This window comes from Lathamus discolor, chromosome 15 (genome assembly GCF_037157495.1).
Source record: "Lathamus discolor isolate bLatDis1 chromosome 15, bLatDis1.hap1, whole genome shotgun sequence".
Classification (NCBI taxonomy): Eukaryota; Metazoa; Chordata; class Aves; order Psittaciformes; family Psittacidae; genus Lathamus; species Lathamus discolor.
The window spans coordinates 6034918-6047846 of NC_088898.1; the positions used below are offsets into that span (position 1 = coordinate 6034918).

At 42.9% G+C, this 12929-nt stretch overlaps 1 protein-coding gene across 6 annotated transcripts in view; it reads right to left on the minus strand.

Annotated features, from left to right (window-relative positions):
- Nucleotides 1-12929, minus strand: part of SPTAN1 (spectrin alpha, non-erythrocytic 1) — a 50964-nt gene that overhangs the window by 5886 nt on the left and 32149 nt on the right. For 5 of the 6 annotated variants that reach the window (XM_065695967.1, XM_065695972.1, XM_065695968.1 and 2 more), the window contains 23 exons: nt 12744-12791; nt 12127-12218; nt 10593-10737; nt 10297-10478; nt 10004-10103; nt 9674-9871; nt 9405-9551; nt 8983-9086; nt 8683-8845; nt 6317-6448; nt 5831-5968; nt 5370-5474; nt 4944-5152; nt 4343-4463; nt 4066-4187; nt 3777-3909; nt 3239-3337; nt 2797-2956; nt 2498-2574; nt 2134-2343; nt 1578-1874; nt 992-1104; nt 168-185 (listed from right to left, as the gene is read on the minus strand). In XM_065695967.1, coding sequence (XP_065552039.1) covers nt 168-185; nt 992-1104; nt 1578-1874; nt 2134-2343; nt 2498-2574; nt 2797-2956; nt 3239-3337; nt 3777-3909; nt 4066-4187; nt 4343-4463; nt 4944-5152; nt 5370-5474; nt 5831-5968; nt 6317-6448; nt 8683-8845; nt 8983-9086; nt 9405-9551; nt 9674-9871; nt 10004-10103; nt 10297-10478; nt 10593-10737; nt 12127-12218; nt 12744-12791 — 3113 coding nt within the window. The remainder of the gene's footprint in view (nt 1-167; nt 186-991; nt 1105-1577; nt 1875-2133; nt 2344-2497; nt 2575-2796; nt 2957-3238; nt 3338-3776; nt 3910-4065; nt 4188-4342; nt 4464-4943; nt 5153-5369; nt 5475-5830; nt 5969-6316; nt 6449-8682; nt 8846-8982; nt 9087-9404; nt 9552-9673; nt 9872-10003; nt 10104-10296; nt 10479-10592; nt 10738-12126; nt 12219-12743; nt 12792-12929) is intronic. The other variant, XM_065695971.1, reaches the window with a different exon arrangement.

Genomic DNA, 12929 nt, shown 5'->3' on the forward strand with positions numbered 1-12929 from the left:
ATCTAACCCAAAATCTCATTTCCTGTGTGTGCATCGCAGCCAGATTGCTCTTTTCAAATAAAAGGGTTTTAGCACAGCTTTCACAAGCAATGTAATGACAGAAGGAAGCACACAGACAGAGCAGAACACACCACCAAACATTTAAAGATATAAAATTCAATACTAACCCATCTAGCAGGTATGTCCTGTAGAATGTGAAGATCCAAACATCAGGCAGCAGGACAGAGACAAGACAGTAAGAGAGGGACAGAGGTTTGGGTGGGAAGCAAACATCAACAAGTTAAAAATCATATCTGAACTTCATTATTTCATGAAGATGGAACTATTTGCAAACACGAGACAGAGGATCACAGGATTACATGGAAACAGAACTCACCTCCTCTGAACACAACCAGAGTGTGTCAGAACTGGCCAACGGCTCTGTCTGAGCACCATTACTGTTGTTTACTAGAAATATGCTCTTCAGTTCACTGCTATTCTCAACCTTGAGATTGTTTTATTTCTAACACAGTTGCTAAATCTCTACTCCCTCTCCCTAGACAAGGGTATTACCAGGCAGCACCCTGGGCAAGTGACAGAAGTAGATTAAGCTTTTTTTCACAGCTTCTTTCTCTACTGGAATTCTCCTGAGGTTTCTACTATATCTTCAGTACAAAAGGAGCACTGACAGAAATGCCACTTGCACTTGCTTTGAGCTATTTATTCCCCACCCATCCAGCTGTGCTGCAGACTACTTCAGGAATAACTGGAGAAGAGTGAAATCCTGGATAACTGAATTACTGCAGGAAAATTAATTCAGAAGCAGAAACATTGGTGTTTCAGGGTTTTCTCTGTGGTTAACAGAGCCTCCCTCAAATCCCAGCTGCAGGAAATGAACAAGCCCTGAGTAGCTGTTTTTCAGCAACAGATATTTACGACTTAGAACAAAAAGATGGTTACAAATATTAGCTGAGGAATCTCTAAGGGCAGCTCCTGGGAAGGCAAACTATACCTGGTCTCCTGAATCCACTGATGGAAAGCATTAGCATGCTGAGCAAATTCCTGGCGTAATTTGTCATTTTCTTCCTGCCTTCTCTGTTCCTTCTGCAGCTCCAATTCACGCTCCTGAGAAACGAACAACAGTAATTTCAAACAAAGAAATAACATGATTGTCCTTGGCCTGTAATAAAAAGCAAAGGCTCAGAGCTGCAGCTCAAAACAAGACTGAGTGCTGCAGCGGTGTCCTGGATATCTAAAGAGAATCATCTGAGATGACAACACAGAATGTTCCTACTTAAGTCTTGACAATTGGAACTGAACCAGCAGGTTTTTTTCTGCACAGTATGGATGTTAAACTTACTTTATAGCTAGGAAATGAGGTACATCTGCTTTGTCTTTGAAAGACCACAGGTGGAAGACCATGAAACCAACTGACAACAGCACAAGTTTATAGCTAATGGAAATCTTTCTTTGGTCACAAATCTCAAGATATTTCCAGCTGTGGAGACAAACTCTTGTACTGATTATCTTGGAGGAAGACTTAAAGGGAAGACTTGAAAGGCTGCAACCTATGAAAAGAGTCCTTCTCTCTGACTTGCCTTGATAATTTTCTGCAGGTTCCTCCATGTTTCTTCAAGAGCCTCCATAGTAAACCAAGTGTATGGGTTGGAGGCTACACGGAAGCTCTTGATCTGGCGATCGAGCTCTGCCAGCTGGTTGAAGTCAGCCTGGGCAGAGCTAAGTGAAGAGCGGAAAGCATCGTGAGCTTCTCTCAGTGCTTTGATCTCTTCCAGGGAGTTACACCGCACAGGATCTGTCAGGTCCTCTTCAGCATTCTCAAACCAACTGTTGAAGGCAGATGCCTTCTTTGCAAAAGTCAGGAACAGATCCTCAACCTTGGAAAGAGAAAACAAACCAGTTCAGTTATGCAGTAATGCAAATGTTCTGTACAAGTTGATCTGGAATTAACATGCATCAGTTACAGTTTGCCTTTATTCCTTATTTCTTCCAAGCATCTCCAAAATTCTTATGGTAAGTCTCCAGGACTGTTAAAATCATTAGCTACAAATGACAAAGCTACACAAGTCGCAAGTGTGATGTATTTGTTACAAAGAGAACAATTAGATGTTTGTAGACCCATGGTTGATCACTCACCTTTCTGAAATGCTCCTGAGCCTCCAAGAGTTTCTTTTTCCTGGCAGCAGAATTGGCAAGTAGCTGATTCCACCGCTTCATCAGGGAAGCGTGTCGAGCCTCAATGGCCTTTGACTGAATGTGTTTGGCTGCTAGTAGTTGGTCTTTCAGAGCTGTGATGTTTGCAATTCCCTCCTGCTGGAAAGCCTGAAGTCCAGCATCAAAAGTTTCCTGAAGCATTAAAAGAATATTTCAGACTGTGCTTTATTTAACATTCCAGTATCCTGCATATATTTCAAACATAAGTACTAGATCTGTGTATACTGTAGAAGAGTTCTCCTGTTCTCTCCATCACTTCCAGGGTGGGAGCAGCACTAGCACTAACCTGTTTGGTGAGCAGGGTTTGCACAGAAGAGAGGTCACGTCCATAATCATCTGTCTTCAGACTGTTTTCCTTCTCACCTGGAAAATGAAACAAACGTAGTAAAAAATGTCAGGTCTCTTACCTCAAACATTCCCTCTATCCCAATCAGGTTACCTCCAAAGCAAATCAGTACAGCACTGCTGATTAACTCTGGGTTTAGGTCTGCTTGTTACAACAGCAACTGAAAAGCTACTTGAGGTCTCTTGAAATAAAGGATTATTTTGTTTGTGCCAGACTACCATGCTCCATATAGGACATACCTATCCATGACTCCACTACATCTGCTTTCCAGTTGAACTGCAGGAAGGCAGAGTTCTCATCCAATTTGGCTTTCCTCTGAGCTGCTGCTTTCTCCAGATCTGACACCTTGCCTCTGAGACCCTTCATCTTAGCTGTAATGTTCTCCACATGGTGATTGTTCTACATGACAGGAGAAAAAAAACAAATGCATTCCCTATGATGTTAAGGTCATTCAAAGCATCCAGTAAGCTGGTGACAGAGCAAGGGCTTCAGCTGAAAGATTTTGCCCAAAAAATAGCTTTGAAAGCACTTTACACCCACAGCTTATTCAGCTGCAAAAAATGAGTAAAAAGCACTTTTCAAAGAGATGACAAATCAGTCCTCAGAGAAGAGTAGGTCTACTTTGACACGAAGATGTCCCTGGTAGCCTTTGAAGGTTTTTCTTTACCAGTTTATGCTCACCTTTTTAATGAGATCCTCTCCATTAGCACAAACATCGTTCACTCTGTCTTTGTGGACAGTGAAATCAGTCTCGAATGCTTCGTGCTTTTTAAGCAAGCCCTGCAAACATGATACACAGGAACGTCTTAAAATCATTCCTCACCACTTTTTAAAAATCATTTTTGCAAAAGCTCATTTATTGTTATATATCAGCTAATAGAAACTATTCCTCTTAGGTGGTTAGCACAACTTGCTGGCTTTCTGTGCACAAAAGAAGTCTGATACTGACTTCCCATACAACTTCAGCCATTTGATTCAACCAGGATCGCTCACCAGCAGTCAAGATGAAAAGCTACACTGAACTGCAAATAATTTCTACAGGAAATAACGTATTTGGAATGCTTTTATGAAGTTAATTCATGGTTTTTTACAATTTAGGCCTTCAAAAGGAACCAACAATAACCTCTGAATTGGAATGACAGTTAAAGAAAAGATTTGTTAAGCTCTAACTGACAATAATGCAATAAGAACAATGACGAGCTGATAGCTTTCTCCATACCTGGATAGCAGCAAGTGTGTCTCCATAATCCTCACTGGCTACCAGGGTCATTTTCTCATTTATCCAGGCTTCTTCTTCCTCAACATTTGCTACAAACTGCTGGTACTCCAGAGACTCCTCCAGACGCTGGCCCCTGTATGGGGAAAGGTAAAGTTAGTCACTGAGTTGCTTTATAGCTTTTAGACAAATTACAGCAGCAGAACACCTAAGACCCAGTAAACCCAGCTATCACAAGTCCATGTAACTGTTTTAATTCATACTGAACTTTACAAAGACATCTCACACACACCTTGCAGCTGCCAACTGCTTTAACTCCTTCCAGTGATCCACAAACTGAGCCAGTCTCTGCTGTATCTCCTCCTTTCCAATTGTGTTATCATCTGAAAGCTTCTTACCAGTGTCTAGAACACCCTGCAAAAGCAGAGAAACATACAATTAATGGAACATCACTTCCTCTCTTATGCATTCTATTTAGATTACAGCAAACCCCTTCCTGGCTTTCATATTTGTCACCAGCAAGAAATGTGCCACTTACAGATAAATCTGTCAGGGAGAGAGGCATTTACCTGGATAGCAGGTTCATGGGCAGCTAATTCTGCTTCTAAGCGCTTGTGTTTCTTTCTAAGGTTCTGCACACCGGTCAGGTCTCTGCCATAGTCCTCTGAGCTCACCAATAGTTTCTTCTCTCTAAATTCAGGAGAGAAGGAAGAAAGACAAAAATTAAAGATTACTTCTATAGGTCAAACCTGACAAAAGGAAAAAAAATAAAATACTGCAAATCAGGAGATGCTGCTCTGCACAGCACAGCAATCTCGCTAGAATAAATACTTCAAACTGAAAAAAAATGAGGTTTTGGTAGGAGCTTTCCCAAAAAGCCTACAATCATATTTCAGTTATCTCATCCAGCTCTAAACAGCATTACTCGCTCCAGTACAGAGCTTTCCTTCTCAGGGTTTGACCAATGCAAACCCTAGATAAGAAGTCTCACCCAAGTAAGTGCTGAAGCCATTTTGAATACAGTTTTCCTTGAATGAGGCAAAGGTGATTTCTTGTATAGACACATTCTTGTGGAACTGGCACATTATAAATCCACACTACAAATGCTGGTAGCAAGCTGGCAGTAAGCACATGTCCCATACCAGAGCCTAGAACTTCTGAAATACATACTTGATCCAGGACTCCTCATCATCCATATCCCGGAAAAACTGGTGCAAGCGGTGGGACTCGTTCAGCTTTGCTCGGCGGGCAGATGCCATGCTCTTGATCCTCTGAAAGCGCCCATTAATGGTCTCACGCTTATCCTTGACTTGGGATGTATCAAAAGCACTGCTGGTCATCAAACTGTCAGCCTGGCTGTTCAGGTCCTTCAGACGATCCTGGAAAGAGGTGAAAAGGTGTATGAATTGCTTGGATCTCATTTGTGATTGTTATGTCAGTATAAAAATCACAAATCTGATTGCTGGACAGAGGCACATTTTTTATTAAGAAAATGCATTTCAACAAGTGTATAGCCACAGCCTGTACTGAAGTGGTATCTGTAGAATTTGCTCGTTACGATGATGTATCTTCTAAAACTAAAAGAGAAAACAATACCTCATGAGCAGATATATCAGCTTCCAGTAACTGGTGCTTCTTCAAAAGGTTGTTAACTGATGCCAAGTCCTTCCCATAATCTTCAGATGCCAACAAAGCCTCCACCTGCAGGTGGGGATGGAGAACAAGTTGTGTTTTCACAAAACCCTTGAAATTACAGTGTCTTTTAAACTGTCCAAATTAATTCTCTTCTCAATTTTCTACAGTGTGGATAAACCTTTGCCTCATCATCTGTTTAATTCCTAACAGATTCTAAGCTTCTTAAATATGCTTCTTCTCACCTTACTGCTTATAAATAACAACATAAGAACACCCACAAGGTTTCTAGTCACAATAAAGATCCTTTCAAAATAAATCTAGACTTGCTTAAAGGTGGACTGTGCTCCACAAAATCTAACAGCAAAGGGCATCAAAAGTTAGAAGAACAGGTCTTGCAAGTAAATAATCCAAATCTCAGCTACCTCTGAAAGCCAGAAATCGAAGTCCTTGATTCCAGTATTGAAATTCTGTTGCTTATTGGCTTCTTTCAGTTTCTGACTCTTCTCTGCTGATTTCTGGACCAGGAACTGCCACTGGTCAGCCAGGGCAGCTAGACGTGCCTGTTAGAACATAGAAAAGGTAAATGCTGCAACCTGAAAACTGAAGTTCTGATGAATGCAAAACCAGAATAATGCATGTGTTTGCCTGTTGATTCCAGACAGGCAAATGACACAGTCACTGTTTCGTGCTGCCTGGCTATAATTCAGCTCAACTTTTACATCCTCATCCATTGATCAAGAAACTTCCCGCCCTTGAGAATGAAGCGGAATGATTATCCTGATTTCTACTGCAGAGCTGAAATAGAAAAGCTTCTATAAAACAAAATTTGGTTGAGGGACAATTATCCACAATTACACAAACACTTCTCAAAGCAAACACTAAGCAAATCTTCTAAGACTTTTATTTACCTTCACAGCATCCTCACTGCCAGCACATGCTCCTCTTTCGATCAACGAGTTCCCCATATCAATGACTCCCCGAATCCGGTCTGCATTGGCATGGAGCTCGGCTTCAAAGGCTTGGTGCTTCTGGTGCTTACTCTGAGTCAGACAAAAACAGAACTGTTGGAGACTGGACAAAGGGCTCCTAAATTGTTCTCATGGGTCGAGAGGGCAGCATAAGAGTTCTTGACATAAACAGGTTTGTATATAGCTTGATCTAAGTAAGTTCTCTCAGTAAGAATACTAACTGTTTGCTCATATAGTAACTCTTGTTGATCTGAGTAACCACCAAGGTTTTGACCTAGCAAAACTGTCAGTGAGCTGGTACATAACTCGGACAACATCCATCTGCATTTTACAGATGCCCAGGCAACATTCCTGCATTACACTCAGCTGTTAAGTGAAGCTTTCCCATTTTCACTGCCATCACCCTTGAAAAGCAGCAACTGCACATACCCTAAGCAGAAGCACAGTTCATCATCCTTTCTACTCCTCTAGTAATTCTGCAAATTTCTGTTTCCCTTCCTAATCTTAGAATGGTTTGGGTTGGAAAGGACCTTAAGATCATCTAGTTCCAGCCCCCTGCCATGGGTTACCTACAGGTAACGAAGACAAACCACTGCTGCAGCCTGTCTGCTTTCTGCACAGTTTTGATATTAGTCCAAGTCATCTATGGCCACATTATATATTAAAATAATGATTTAACAATCAAAAACATCTATAAAAATAACTGATTATTTGAGTTTTTCTCTGCCGAGAGCACCATGAGAACAACAGGAGCCTTGATGTGGGAGGAAGTATGCAGTTATCTCTCATATATACATGATCCATCCACCCACCAGGAAGATAACAATAGCACAAAAATGCCAAGACAGAATTTACAACTGGAAATGCTAGTAACATTGGACATGGGGATACAATGCCCTGAGAGAATGGAATGAAAGGAAATGTTAGCTTAAAAATAAAAGATGGAAAATACTTATAGCGCCAGCATGAGAAATTCTGCATGAACTGCTTTAGTTTGGGAACTGATAATCCTGAATGCTGATATTATAAAAACATCCTTCAAAGCAAGATTTACCAACATGTAAAACTCAATTAAAAAGCTGCCAATTGCATATCTCCACATAATTACCATGACAAACAAATCCCAGACAAGCCTTTCTGGTTTAATATAAAATTACCAGTTTTTTCAACTAAGAAAAAGCAATAATGTACAACAGCCTGAAGTGGCAAATGATGATGCCTTCCTTTCTTACTCGTTAGCTTCCCCGCTCTTTGTTCTGTTTTCTCTTTCCATGTATCCTCATTTTACTCCACTTCTTGGACTCCTACAAGTCCTGCCAGCTTTCCAGCTGGCACGTCTTTTTCTGGAGTGTTCCTTCTGTACCATTCCCCTCTAATGCTACTGCTGTCTATCATTTTATTGAACCTCCCATCTTGAGTATTTGATTCTACAAAGGCAAGCTAACAGAGCTGGTATTATGCCCTGTGTCAAATCATCACTGCTGAAGATTCAGACTGGAGGATGATGGGCCCAATAGGCAAATTTCTGAAAAAAGAGGATAGAAACCCATTTTTTTCTATGGGCTAACTGCTAAAAGCCCCAAATGCAAAATAAATTCAACAGATCATGCAGAACACCTGCAAAATGAATACAGAAATAAATGATGCTGAATAGGCATTAAGAAAAAGCCACACCCGTGACATGGAGACCAATAGCTGTACCTGGATGGAGGTCAAGAGCTAACAGAAAACAAAGAGATTGCATGAACTGATGGATGGAGCGACAGACTGCAACCAGACCTTGTGCTCACACATAAGCTATACAAAGAAAACAAATTCACATACCAGGGCTAGTCCAAACTACTTACCAGCAGTTTGGAAAGCTATAAAACAGATTGAGAGAAGTAGTTCAGTGCATTCATACTACTTCATAAACCAGTATTAGAACATTAGAAGTAACTTTAAGTATTATTCCTTCATACTGAAAAATAAATGAGACTTCACAGACCCAAAACCTCCATTTCCTTATTATCTAGATGCTGGGAAAAAGACAGAATAGCTCCAGGGTTTCTTCAGAAAACTTGCTGCTGCAGATGCCCCATATCTTATTAATTACATGCATCAATAATTACCAAGTGAGTTCTATTTTGGGTCTGCTTTCATGCATAATGTAACTTCCATTTTCTCCCTGTTAAACAGACACCATGTCCAACATGGTCTATTATTCTGTTATCACTGAACAAGAATTCCAAAGCAAATTTTTTCAGAGTATTGCTTTGCAAAGTTCAAAATCACATTTTGATTTTTCATCCGAGAATCATATTCACCTGGATATTTGTGGGATCCTTATATGACTCATCACTTGCAGTCTGGAGCTTTTCACTGATCCAAGCTTCTATTTCATCCACATCACGACTGAACTGCTGGAGTGTTTGAGACTCTCCTAGCTTTGACCTCTTTTCAATCATTTGAGCTTTCAGACGAAGCCACCTGTATGCAATTACATACATACATTTAATGAAGAACCAGGGTTGCACACAGCATCATGTTCAGCAGCTACAAAATGTTGCCAAAGAGCATTCTCTCTCAGTCAGTATCTGCATCCCATCTCACAGGGCAATACTGACCTGTCCAGAACCTCATTGCGTCTGTTAGCAATGACTCCTTTTGCATAATGATCAGCAGAGATCAACTGGTCGGCAAAAGATTGTAAGACAGCAATTTTCTCTTCCTATTAAAAACAGAAGCCACAAATTAAAACTGTGGTTCCTTAAAGTCAAGTGGTGGGCAAGGTCTGGAACAGAACAAGGCTTTCTTTTCTTGTTTCAAGATGGATTTACACAAATACCTGCCACTCCTCCTACACTGTCTGTAGGCAGTGAAACATTCTTATCTGCATCAGCTGCTTCTAAACTTCTGCAGCAGATCTGAAATGGCTAAGTATTTACAACTGAATTTTAGAAAGCACAGATGGTGGTAACTTCTTTTGCTAATAATCTGCATAAAAAAAATTAAACTATTTCCTCCTTTCTTCAGCTACACTCCTCACCTGGACATTGATTGCCTTATCAAAGTCTTCATGTTTCTTGATGAGTGCCTCCACGCTGTCTAGGGAGTCTCCTTTATCTTCTGTATTGAGGAAAGCCTCTCTGGCAGCCATCCAGTTTTCAGCTTGCTCACAGTCTCGATGGAACAACTAGGGAGAAAAAACTCCAAAGCATGAGAAAGGCAGACCAACAGCACTGCTCATCACTACGAAAGAAGAAACTTTCTCAGGAAAGGAGGAATTCTTTTCCTTTTTAAAGTGCAGCAGAGTACCTGTAGTTCCAGACACTGGTCTAGCATCATTCTGCGTTGGACCCAGGCCTTCTCTAGGTCCGTCCGTTCTTGATCTAGAGTATCCAGTTTCTCCTTGATCTCTGGGCTGGCATAGTGCCCATGTGCCAGAAGCTGTTGTCCAAACTGTTCAAATGCCTGGAAAGTGCCAGCCCTTGCATCGATTTCAGTGCGGTGTTCCTGAAAGGTACAGAGATGCATTACCAAATAAACAGATGGCAGAGCTGGAACAAATCTATTTTTGGAACTCTAAATGGAAAGTGTCAGGAAAAGAAACATTTGATTTTTGATATACACTTATCTTTCACGTACCTGGTGCCTTTCCAGTAAAGCTTCAGCTCCAGTCACATCCTTTGCAAGTTCATCTGAGGAGACCAGGCCCCGGATTCCATTGATCCAAGACATAAGGTCCCTGGGAACACACATTAATAGAAAATTTTTCCTTCCCTCCATGGAAATAAGTCAGAACAGTGAAAACAGTCCTTTTTGGACATGCACACACACAACCCCCTCCCCAGTACTCTTGTAGAACAATAAGCCATATATACTTCACTCTTAACATACCAGACAGACAAACTGGGGTAAAAGGGGAATAGCATCTTAACCTGAAGTCACTGAGGAATCGCTGCAGGTCATGAGAATCTCCAAGCTTCTCTTTGCGTTGGTCAGCACGTTTTCCTAGACTATTCCAAGCCTGATTCAACTCGGTACATTTTTCTTGGAGATCTTCAGCAGATTCTGGATGTGACTGGATCAGGCGCTGGGCAGTTTCACCAAGAGAATTCACCTAGAATGAGAGAAAGGGAAATGAACACAACGAAGACAAAAAGAATCTTTTCTATGATTCAATCATTTCTGCTAGATAAGAATGCTTTTGGCTATGTCTTCCTCACAATCCCACCTTGTCTCCCAGAGCTGCCAAGTCTCTCTCAAAGCCTTCATGTTTGCGCTGCAGAGCCTGCACGCTGGCCAAGTCGTGTCCGTAGTTGTCTGTATTTAATGCTTGATTCTTCTCCTCTATCCATTCTTTTGTTTCATCAGCATCTCTGATTTGAGCGAAGGGAAGGCAAAAAAGAGAATTAAACTGGAGGTCATACTAGGAATCTCTGATACCATGCAGCAAACCAGAAAAGCTCGTGTCATTAATGGCTCTATTAAGTTATTTCACAAGATAACACAAGTAAACTTTGGTGAAATAGGACAGCAGTCCAGACCTCCCAAGCCCACAGCAATTCCATGCTTTCATGTTAACAAGTCTGCCTTTTTTTCCTAGGAAGAATATAAAGAATTCTTGTGGGACCACTGGTGGCCTAGCTTCCACTGAACAAACTGGGGACTGATGTACGATTCGTTCAGCGTCAGTCCCACCACAAAATCAGCTAGGTTGGAAAAGAGCTTTAAGATCATTGTTACCCCAGGACTGTCAAGCCCACCACTAAGCATATCACTAAACCGACCTCCCCTCATGATTTCCAGTCACAGCCACCCCTCGTAACTGCCCACACTACAGGGCTGCTGCCCCTACCCCTCATGGCCACCCCTCATTTTCCCTCAAGATCTCCTGTGATGGCCACCCCTGCTCTCCCCTCATGATCTCCCCTCATAACTGCCCCACTTCTTCCCTCATGGCCACCCCTCCTGTCCCCCCACGATCTCCCCTCACAACCACCCCAACTCTCCCCTCAGGATCTTCCATCATGGCTGCCCCTGCTCACCCCTCGTGATCTCCCCTCACCTCTCATGGCGGTCCCTGCTGTCCCCTCATCCCTCATGAGCTGCCTCTCCTGTCCCCTCACCCCTCATGGCCACCCTGCTCTCCCTGCTCATGACCACCTCACCTCTCCCCTCATGATCTTCCCTTCATGGCCACCTCTGCTCTCCCCTCACAATCTCCTCTCACCCCTCATGGCTGCCCCTGCTCTCCCCTCTTGATCTCCTGTCACCCCTTATGGCTGCCCCTGCTCTCTCCTTCATGATCTCCTCTCACCCCTCATGGCCACCCCTGCTCTCCCCACACGATCTCCTCTCACCCCTCATGGCAGCCCCTGCTCTCCCCTCACCCCCCATGACTACCCCTGCGCTCTCCCCTTCACGATCTCCTCTCACCCCTCATGGCGGCCCCTGCTCTCCCCTCACCCCTCATGGCCACCCCTGTTCTCCCCTCACGATCTCCTCTCACCCCTCATGGCAGCCCCTGCTCTCCCCTCTTGATCTCCTCTCACCCCTCATGGCCACCTCTGCTCTCCTCTCACGATCTCCTCTCACCCCTCATGATCTTCCCTCATGGCGGCCCCTGCTCTCCCCTCACGATCTCCTCTCTCCCTCTCCTGCCAACAGACACCCCTGCCGTGCCCCGGCACCGGCACCACATTTAGGACTCCGATGTCTGTCGAGTGCTGTGTCTGTGAAGACGAACCACAACACAAAGAGCTCACCTGTGGAACCTCTGCACCTCGTGGGCACTGCCCAACAGCTGGCTCCGCTCCTCCGCCAACTGCTGCAGGGCTCTCCAGCGTTCATTCAGCTCCTGCAAGCAAAGCAGCCCCACGGACACTGCAGACTCTGCTGCAAACGTGCCGAGAGCCCCTTCATCTCCACTCTAGTGCAGGCTCTGAGAACACTGACAGCAATGCTGGAAGGTTCTCTGGAACAGCTATGCTCTCTTTTACAGGAAATGAACTTCAACAAGCAGTCAATACGATAGTCAAGACTGGCCTTTCGCCTGACTACCAATAAGACAGCCAGGACTGGTGAATGCTACTTTCTTCTGCTCAATTCCAGAAGAACGCACAAATTCAAGTAGCCTAATTAAGTATGTTTAAGGGCTTCCCCTGAGATGTAAAACCAAATGATTTTAGGCATATAAGATACTGATGTTACCTGAGAAGCAAATGCTGCCTATTTGTCATTGACAGCAAAGGCTGTCGATGCTTCTTTCAACAACTTGATTCAAAAGGGTTTATAAGGAGTAATAAAAGACAAAAACTATGGAAGGGGAGGGTAACAAATGTTCTCCACTTTAAAATCAGCTCAGAAAAAGCTGTATTATTACCTTGATCGAGTTAAAGGTTGCCACTGTGTGTACCATCAAACGCGCAGACTGTATGGAAAAGGCAGAAATAAAAAACGCAGCATTAAAGTCAACTCCAAGCAACTGGAGCAAAATCAAGACTGAAAACTCCTTAAAAACCCATAATAATTTGGCCTAGGTCAAAACTAGACTCTGTAAAATGTAAGT